The 10,339-nt window shown below is 39.2% G+C and overlaps 1 protein-coding gene across 1 annotated transcript; it reads left to right on the forward strand.

The window, feature by feature from the left end:
- Nucleotides 1–6,099: 6,099 nt before the first annotated feature.
- Nucleotides 6,100–8,686, forward strand: LOC104408362 (protein tyrosine phosphatase type IVA 1; the record flags this gene model as incomplete). The annotated part of the gene is made up of 3 exons (XM_010017942.1): nt 6,100–6,650; nt 8,094–8,186; nt 8,556–8,686. Coding segments are annotated over exons 1-3 (329 nt in total), but the record flags the coding sequence as incomplete, so codon positions are not given.
- Between the last annotated feature and the right edge of the window lie 1,653 nt (nt 8,687–10,339).

The raw sequence follows: 10,339 nt of genomic DNA on the forward strand, positions 1-10,339 counted from the left end.
TGTGCCATTATCCCTCAGACGCTCACGAACGTGGTCAAGTTTTAACTGAAGCTGGTTTTAGGATCTTGCCATCAGGCGTTTCGAGGAAGGCATTTTCTTCCGGAGATGGATCACAGTTTCAGCATCTGAAGTTTTTGCTTTCCTCAGATGTTTGCCAACTCCCTCCTCTCCCTCCCCCCTCCTAGGTAGTCTCGGTGCCGGTTGCTGCCTAACATCTGTGACCGCAGTGCACAAACAATGGAAGGCTTGCTGGTGGTAGTATGCCCTTCAAAAGTGGGGAAGCAAGAAAGACAAAGCATTATGAAAATGAAGTAATCTACAGTAATAGAAGCAGGATCAGTGGTGGTTATGTGCAAATGTTGGTTGTGGTCTCATAACCAGCCACGCACAGAGCAAACATTACAAATAATACAACATTCTCTGTAGCACAAGGGTCCTGTGATTCTGGTGTTTCTTACTGCTGCTGGAGACAACTTTCCAATATGTCTCCTGCATCTGCGGGGTCTTTTCCAAGCAGTGAGTGACTCAAGTGTATGAACCCTGTCTCCTTGTAATCTCATAAAACTGTGAAATCAAAAAACCTGAAGATGACACTTAAATGTCAGCTCTTACTATTCCATTGATGGAACAGCAAAGAGTTTTGAAATTGTCATACAGGAACAGAATTGTTTCAGGTGGAAAAATGTAGAAACAGCAGCATGGAAATTGCACAGCCACGAGAGGAGATGTGAGAGTGAGAAAGAAAAATGAGTGACAGAGCAGGAGCCAGAAGAGAAGAATGTCATTGTCCTGTCGAAACTAAATGTGTCAGTAAGGCAGTAAATAAATAGAATTTAGCCTTATCTAATAACTTCTGTCTTGTGCAACCTTTCTGTTCTGACAGAATACATGCCACGTAAGAGTGCTGGATCTATCCCACTGTGTGGGCTGACTGTAAGTGATCACTTGTTCTCTTAAAGATTAACCAGAGCACCCAGATCAGAGTATTACTGAATTCTGAACAATCCAAGTAGCAGATTGTCACTTTATTAAAAAAAATTAAAATTCACCTTATCGGATCAATATAAGAGGTACTTCTGTGTTAAATGTAAATCCATAACTCCTTACAGTTTTCTTCACAGGTTAAACTTCTTGTTTGGCACTTATACCCTTATTAGACTCAATAAAATGGAGCAGTAACTGTCTTTGCATCTATATGCTAAATTTCTCCTGATGCTGCTTTAAACATAATGGAGTAATTCTTGAGTAGAATGACAGGGTTCATGTTGTTTGCTACTGAAGTGACAGTGTTAAGTCATTTTGAGACACTGCGTTCAGAAACTCGGGAGGATGCACTAGACAAAGGGATGGTTTCTGTGATTTCTTATTTTTCCCAATATCTGTTAAAGCTTCTTTGTGGGGTTTTTTTTTGGTTGGTTGGGGAGTGGGGAGGATTGTGGGTTTGGAGGTGTTTTTTTTCATGGTCTGAGCAGAATTAGAAACACAACCACATGGCCTCAGTTTCATCATCTCTGGAAGCTGTATTGACTTGTTAGACAGGAAGCTTTGAGACAATTTTTTCTTGCCCCTAAACTGCATTCTTGAATCACAAGAAACATCCTTCAGAGAGCATGTTGCAACAAATTTATGATAAACCTTTGGAATCTCCCCTCTGTGATACATGCATATATTCTGGTTCAAAATGGGTAGCGTTATCATCATTGATATTGTAATACAGGCATTCATGTGACCAGTAGATAGGAGATCCATCATGTCAACAATACCTAATGAAGGTGTGCCTCTACTTTGTGTAATGATTCTGCAGTTTGTACCCCCCCACTCCTCCTTGTCTGCCTTAGCAGTTGCTACATAGGCCTTGGGTAATAAGAGAAAGTCAGGGGTATTTGTCCCTCTGTCCTTCAGTAACTTTTTGTTGGGTAGGAAGTTAGAACAATGAACTTATGTGCAGGTGTTCTCAAACTGTAATGAAACGTAATTCTAGTTTTCTGGCTCTGATCCTGTGGTTTCAATAGTTGAGCAAGTGATAGGTCTTGACTTCAGAGAATGTGGTAGCACGTAGTTGGTTCTGGGTATAAATGTTTCTGGTCTATGAGCAGGTGGATTGAGCATCTGTGAACCATCTTGCACATCTCCTGAAGGTGATGAAATGTCATGTAACTGTAAACAAGCGCTTTTGTTTGCATGCTTCTCAAGATGCTACCTAGTTGTGAACAAGAATGTCAACAGCATAGGATAACCTTACACCTCTCTGCTCTCCACCTATCAGTAACAATCTCATAAGTTACTTTCATAAGCAGTTTTTGCCAGACACAAGTGATTGTTTCAAACCCAGATTTAACAAGCACCTGAATCTGCTTGTCAATGAAGACAGATACTTTAGCTTCCAGCCCTAAAGAAAGTCATGAATTAAAGCTTTTCTTTTCAAGATTACTTCCTCTAACTTTTCTTAGCATAAATGATGACAGATGGTACAATCATAATTAGCATGACTTTTTCCCATATTGGACAGGATACCTTCTCTTAATATGTGATCCTGGTGTATTAACCTTAGTTTTGTTTTCCAAGTTTATTTTGATGGGTCTAACAGTCTAAATGTTTGGCTTTCAATTACTGATAGGAACAACTGCAATCTGGTGTGTTAATTTTCCTCAAGGAAAACTCACATGTAAATTGAAAGGAATATGCTGGAATACCCAGCTTGATGGTACAAATGGATGAGTTGCTGTTAAGCATACAATACTCTGCATTTGAGTTTCACTTCCGCAGCCTTACACTTTCATACGTTAGCGTGACTTTTTTGATAGCTTACCTACCAACTAGTTAACTGTCTGAGACAGTAATCTTAAAGTGTATTTCCAAGCCTCTCAAAAGTTGCTCATGTAATTTGAGTTTTCTGTAAGTCTGAAGTGGTCTTAATTACTAGAACACTATTTTTATAGCTGATTTCTTATCCTCCAAGTCTTTTTGCTGAAAGGTGGAGCCTTGTACTCTGGCTTAATGCCATAACACAAACAGTATGGCAGGGTACTACTTGTCTTTAATTTTCATTTGACTCTTGGAACAGAACTAAACTTGGTTAGCAAAGCTGTCTTAAGGATAGTACAGTGTGTTGCTGCCCAAAGAAGTTGGTCTGCATGTGGAGCTTTCTGACTAGAAATGGTGAGAAGTGGTGGCATTCACATCGAAGTGTGAGCTTTGCTCCTTTATAATGGGGCAGCAGCAGTTGCCAAGGCAAACAGTGAGAACTCAATATTGTGTAATATACTTGCTTGAACTTTGCATAAGAATTTGAACTGTGCACCCAGTTTCTAGATATGATTAACAATCTGCATTTAAAAAGTAGGATTTATTACTTGGCTAATGCTCTGCCGCCTGTCCTCCTATTTACCCCCGTGATCAGATTGTCTGGTATCATATTGAGTACTCCTAATTGTGTACTAAGGCAGAATGCCTACCAGGCTGGATGAATCCTGATTACTTTTTACTTCCTGCCTTCCTCAGTATGGGGTTGTATTTATTGTTTACAATTACTCTACAGTCTTTCCTCCCCAAAAATCTCCATCTTGCAGATTGAAAGGTCTTTTATTTATCCTAGCGACCCCATTCTATCTCCTCAAGCTCACTTGCATGTTTTTCTATTTCTGTTTCTGACAGCCTTCACTCTATGAGGGAGAAAGACTGGCTATGGCTCTTCTTAGCAGTCTTAGTAGAGATAAACAAGAGATCTGCCAGTGCATGTGAAAAGTGGCACAAGACCTTGTACAGCTGTATCTGCTTAAAGCTGTCCTGTCCTTTTTATGTTGTTCTGCTTCTTGAACTAATTTAAAGTGACTTTAAATAAGCTAACTTTTGTTATTTTATTTTATTTTATTTTTTCTTTCCAGTTGCTCTTTTAGGTGTTCCCTAGGTCTAATCCTAGGAGTCTTTTTGATACACACCTACCTTCCTGTGCTAGGGCATGGCTGGTATGCCAGACCATGAATCTTGGAGTTCTGAGTCTGAATTCTCCTGGTTCCTGTTATGCTGTTGGCCTTTGACTTCAGAGGGTCTTCCTTACTCCTTTCATGCCTATTACATTTAGAGCTCTCACTGTTCCTCAAGCTATTACAAACAAAAACTTAATCCTACAGCCCATACAGAAATGGGTATGGTAGTATCTGGAGTGGCAGCCTAGTGCATATCAAACTGTCTTACTAGTTTCTTGTATTTGTTAGCAGGTTTTGTTTGGGATGGGGTTTTTTTGGATGTGGAGGGTTGGGGGGTTTTTTGGTTTGGGGTTTTTTGTTTTGTTTTTTTGGGGTTTGTTTTGGTGGGTTTTTTGGGTTTGTTTTTCGTTTTTGTTTTTTTTTTTTTGTTTTTTTGTTTTGGTTTTGCTTTGTTTTTATTGCAAGCCTTAAAACTTCTTACAGGGAAGCTGTGTAAAAATAAGAAAAGGATGCCTGGTTGTGTTTTGGTCTGTGTTTTTTAAAGGTTGTTTGCAACATTGTGCGATGCAGCTCTACCCATCTGTTAAGAGTTCAGTCTTCTAATGATTATGATCTTTTCTGTTACTACTACTCTGTTACTGAACTTCCTCTTCTCTGGAATTATGAATGGAGCAAAGCCATGTCTGCAACATAAAACACTGCTGCAGTTCTTTAAATTGTAGTTGTCTTTAAGAACTCTTGTAGTGGTAAGATACCTAGGTGACCGTTAAAGGTCCCTTTCAACAACTACTCTATAATTCTACACTTCTTTGAAAACTCAACAATTATTATTACACTATTGGTCTGTTGTGACTTTTGCTTAATAATAGTTTTTGGTTTATAGACTTACTATAGTCTTATGGTATATGATTTAATGCCTGTAGTGGGATCTTGGACTAACTCCAAATCCTAGATGGCAGTTAATGACCATGATTTATTTGCATGTCACTTTTTCTTCTTTCCCTTTGGGAAAGCTTATGAAGACACTGGTTATTACCAGCATTTACTGTATAGTTATCTTAATTTTATGATTGGAAAGCTTTTCAGCACAGGCTTCATGGTCCTTTGGATGGGAAGATTTGAGTGTAGTGCACTGAAATACTGTCTCTTCTTATTTTCTCACCTACGCTTGCACTGATTATATGTGTGGACAGATGCATAGAGCTCACTTGTAGCTTAAAAGCTGCTGTAGCTTTGCTGCTACAGTGAAGTTACGGCTTCTGTTTGCTAGAAACTAGATTTATGAAGGCAAAGAACTGATATTACTTGGTTTTAGCTAGACTATTACTGCTATCTTGGAATATTAATAAAGTCATAGTGTAAAAAGGCAGTTAAAAGCAGCTGAAGGTTGCCATGAGTCTTCAGCCTTTAGTGTGTGAAATGTTCCTTAGTCAGTAATCTGCGTGACTTAAAAGTCTCAAAATATGTTCCAAAGCTCACACATTTTTTTGGGGCCACAAAGATGTTGCATTTGCTTCCACAGCCTCCTATTTGAGACAGGTGGATTTAGATGAATTATATTTTTAACTGCCTGCTCTGTATGTGAATTAATGATGCTTACATGCAAAGTAAGTCTTTTGCCTTTAAGACAAGTGATTCTACATCTATGTGGAGACTAGTAGTTTTGTTTAAACACTAGAAATTGTTTGATGCTCGGTTTGAGTATTCAAGGAATCTCATCCTTGCTTTCCTGGGACTGCTTAAGGTCGGTATAACTTTAGTACACGTTGTACATCTCCCAGTTCAGAATGGAAAATACAGTTGTATGGGTATCCTGGAAAAGCTATGCTTTATATAAATACAGGGGTTCTTAAAACTTGGTGTCGTCTTGCTATGTTTATCACATTTGAATTGGTATTTTAATACATTTCCATTTTTGGTATTGAAACAACCCTATATGCAAACTTTGTATTAGGTAAATGTATTTATTTTCAAGTAATCCTTGCTAAGAAAGGTTAGTGGGATTCTCGTGCAAACCTTATTCTTGGATTAAAATATAAAACTTGTGGAACTGCTTAGTTGCTCTGGTTTTAATTTTAATTCTATATAATGCTTGGTGTCTTCAGCCTTACTTCACCTGTGCTCATTATGTTTTTGTTCTTTTTTTTTTTTTTTTTCCCTTTTCTCTTTACAGCAGTTCTGTGGTGTTCTTGGTCACACATTTATGGAGTTTCTGAAGGGCAGTGGAGACTACTGCCAGGCACAGCACGACCTCTATGCAGACAAGTGAACTGTAGAAATTCATTACTACTCCACCAAGAAGCCCCCCTAAGAGTGGTTGACCAGGATAAGTAGTATTGAATTGAAATTGGCAGAGCATTTAACAACAGAATTCAGACCTGGATGGGGTAAACCTCAGTGCACTGCCTTTCTTTTGCCTCAGTATTACTGGATTGAAGAATTGCTGCTTCTTGTTAGGAGGTTCATTTCATTTCCCATTGCTCCCAACTTCATACTTCCAAGCACTGAGAATTTCACGTGGAGTATAGTGAAGTAGACTTCAGTTTCTCTACATCACTTCTGTATTAGATTTTTTTTTGAATCCTTCCATAACCTTGTTGCATGTTTATCTAAATCAATATGGCCCGAATGAACCGCCCAGCTCCTGTGGAAATCACCTACAAGAACATGAGATTCCTAATCACACACAATCCAACCAATGCAACCTTAAACAAATTTATAGAGGTAAGGCCAGGACAAAATTCTTATTGGTGTATTTTTTTTTTTAATGTCTGAACAGCATGCTGTATTAACAGTTTCCTTCTTTACTAGTTGATAGCAGCTGTGGAAGCCATATGAAGAGGTATTGAGACTGTGTATTGACTTTTTTCAAGTATTGATGCCATGCTTCAAAGACTTACAGACAAATCTATTCACAAAAACATACTTCTGAAAGTGAAGCAAAGAAATAATTATACTGCATAGTATGTTGTACGTTGGTTAGGTCTGAAAACAGGAATTATCTGGCAGAGTTATGTGTAGAATGATACAAAGGCAGGCTAGTGATAAGAATTCATATTTAGATTAATTTAAAGTGGTGTAACATTTCTTTCCACCTATTGTGTAATGATTAGAAAGAGAATAATTAACTATACATTGTGGATCAGAAGCTTAGGAACAAATAACAGGGTGGCAATATGCTTTCATGGCTCTAGTGTAGCTTAAGGGAATCCTCTGAGTGTCATTGTGACTACTTGAGTGAAATTTGTGGTGGTAGGCTTGCTCTGCATTCAGAGCTGCTGGAGTTAGTTTGAGTATTTTGGTACATTCTGCAGTTGTTCACTAACTAAAGCCAGGTTGCTTGGCATATATTGCTAGTTTCCAAATATATCATCTGAACCTTGCATCTAGCATGTCAGAGCTATAAACTGCACAGTTAAAGTGGGTGCACGTATTCTAACAATAGGTTCTTCCAAAGTTACCTCCTGGTAAGGTCTGACCTTGTAATGCAGTCTTTCATTCATTGTGGGATAATTTACAAGAAACAGAGGAGATAACATTTGCTTGCCTTTATACTCTCACTACTAGGCCAAAGATGCTTAGGCTACACTTCAGTCATTTCAGTGGCAATGATGGGATGTTGCAGCAAGGATGAATAGTGATTGTATTTTTTTTTTTTTTTTTTTTTTTAGTTGTTGAGGGTAATAACAAAATGGAAAGCGAAACTTTGTTATTCTTTAGTTATGGTAACTCGGGAACTAGAACAATGTATTGACCTGTCCTCACATCAGAATGCTTTTAGTGAAGTATGTAGCTTTGCAAACCAGGAAACATCCTGTTGCTTTAAAAGGAATTATCTTTTTGGAGATAGACTACTTATTTCATCAGTATTTATCTGGATCTGATTTTAAAAGAAAAAAGTCTGATCCAATGTAACAAAACTTAATCTTCAGATATGTTTGCAACAACAGGTTAAAGGTCTCTGGCATTAGCACACAAATTTAGTTACTTCAGCTGTCTGTGTTCCTCACAGGGTGGCAAGCATGTCCGTGAGTTTACTTACTGAATATTTTGGAGTGAGTTGTTAAGCTAACCAGCTGAGAAAATTCAGTGGCAAGTGAAGTCCTTTTACTCTTAAAGCAGTTCTTTTTTTTTCTTTTTTTCTTTATTTTATTTTTCATTCCCTAGGAACTTAAGAAATACGGTGTTACCACAGTGGTAAGAGTGTGTGAAGCTACTTATGACACTGCTCCGGTGGAAAAAGAAGGCATTCAGGTTTTGGTAAGTAGTATAGGAGCAGAGTTTTAAAACCTACCCACTCCCTCACCCCACCTCAAAAAATAATTCCTGTTGACACCACCTTACTAACTCTACAAATGGATCCCAGCACTGAGGGAGGCAAAAGCTGTGCAGACATCTTGTCTTGTCAGGAAAAAATAGCCAATTTTGAGCAAAATCATTTGCTCAATGAAAATTGATTGAAAGGACTATATTCCTAATATTGCTATAGTTACACTACTAGAAAATGTAAGCTCGAGTGGTTCCCTTAGCTGTCAGCTCTTTTTTTCCATTGTTACACTTTTTTTGTGTATGCATACAGCATGAAGAGTTCTATACTTAGGTATTTATGTGTGTCATCCTATATTCTAGGATTGGCCCTTTGATGACGGTGCTCCACCATCTAACCAGATTGTTGATGATTGGCTAAACCTCCTTAAAGTTAAATTTCGTGAAGAACCTGGTTGTTGTATTGCTGTACACTGTGTTGCTGGTCTTGGAAGGTGGGTGAAGTTTCAAAGAACTGCAGAATTGCCATGCCTGGTCAGACTTGTTAAGATCAAGTACAAAAGCTTGCTTGAGGCAAATGTAAAATAGTCACATACCAAGTATTGAACGACCTCACAGTTAAAAGTCATTCAGATGGGAAGGAAATGGTTGTATGTATTTGGTAGATGATGACTTTATTTGGTAGATGATACTATTATCACAGCTCTTCCACAAAAACTGCTGGGTGAAGTAAACAAGTATAGTCTTGTACCAAGCATATTGATGAGTGTACCATTAATATTATGTCTTGGTAGGTTGTCTTTATTCTAATGGATGTGTTTTTTACTAAGTTTTCTGTTCATCCCCATTTCCGCAGTATTGTCGGTCTCCTTGTACTGAGAGTATTGTAATCATTAGCCACAAACAAGAGAGGTGTTCTGGCACATCATGACCAGCTTTCATCCGCCACCTGTTTGGGGGATGAAAGATGTTTTCCAAAGTCCCAAAGCTTTGTTTTTCAATTCTGTCCTCAAAATTTTTATGGATAATGCTAAATATTCTCCTCTTAGCCCTGTTCCCTCTGTCGTCTGCTGCTATCTTAAATACAATTCTAACAGTTGTGAGAACATAGTGCTTTTGTTGCTATTGTTCCAGACTACCTGGGAAATAGATGTGTTCAAAAACTAGTTGCCATATTCGAGCCATGAGTCTCAGCATGTCCAGTGTAACATGGAGGTTTCTGGTCTTGCTGTCTGTAAGCCTGGCTTATCCTTTTTTTGTGTTATGGCTTCACACATAATAAATTTGACTGTAGTGGTGAATGCTACCGAAAGAAGTCCCCTTCAGCTGCTTAAAATGGTACATGCTGGGTTTTCCTCAAAATTAGGCAGTTAACTGGTTGTACATCTTAGTTTTTTATCATGTAATGGCTAAGTTAATGTAAAAATCAGTTAATCAGGAGGACTCTGTGGATGAACCTCTCTTTAGGCAGATAGGAGCAGACTCACGCTCACAGGCCCTTGTCCTCGTGGGGGACTTGAGCCATCCTTCTATCTGTTGGAGGGATGGTATGGCCCAACACAAGCAATCCAGGAGGTTCCTTGCTTGCACGGAAGACAACTTCCTCTTGCAAGTAGTAGACGAGCTGACAAGGAGAGGTGCCGTGGATGACCTTGTGCTCGCCAACAGGGAGGGACTGGTTGGGAATGTGACGCGCCAGGGCAGCCTTGGCTGTAGTGATCATGAGATGGTTGAGTTCAAGACAATGAGAAGAGCATGCAGCAAGCTCACTGCCCTGGACTTCAAGAGGGCAGACTTTGGCCTCTTCAGGAACCTGCTTAGTAAGGTTCCATGGGATATAGAGGGCAGGGGGGCCCAAGACTGCTGGTTGGTAATTCAAGGATCACCTGCTACAGGCTCAGGAGTGTTGCATCCTGACTAGAAGGAAATGTAGCAGGAGGGCCAGGAGACCTCCATGGATGGATAAGGAACTGCTGAGGAAACTTAGAGGGGGGGAAAAAAGAAGCTTATAGAAGGTGGAAGCGAGGACAGGCAGCCTGGGAAGATTACAGGAATGTTGTCTGGGAAGTTAGGGATCAGGTTAGGAAAGCTAAGGCCCAGTTAGAATTAAGTCTGGCCAGAGATGTCAGAGATAACAGGAAGGGCTT

This window comes from Nestor notabilis, unplaced genomic scaffold (assembly GCF_000696875.1).
Source record: "Nestor notabilis isolate BGI_N333 unplaced genomic scaffold, ASM69687v1 scaffold29377, whole genome shotgun sequence".
In the NCBI taxonomy this organism is placed as follows: domain Eukaryota; kingdom Metazoa; phylum Chordata; class Aves; order Psittaciformes; family Psittacidae; genus Nestor; species Nestor notabilis.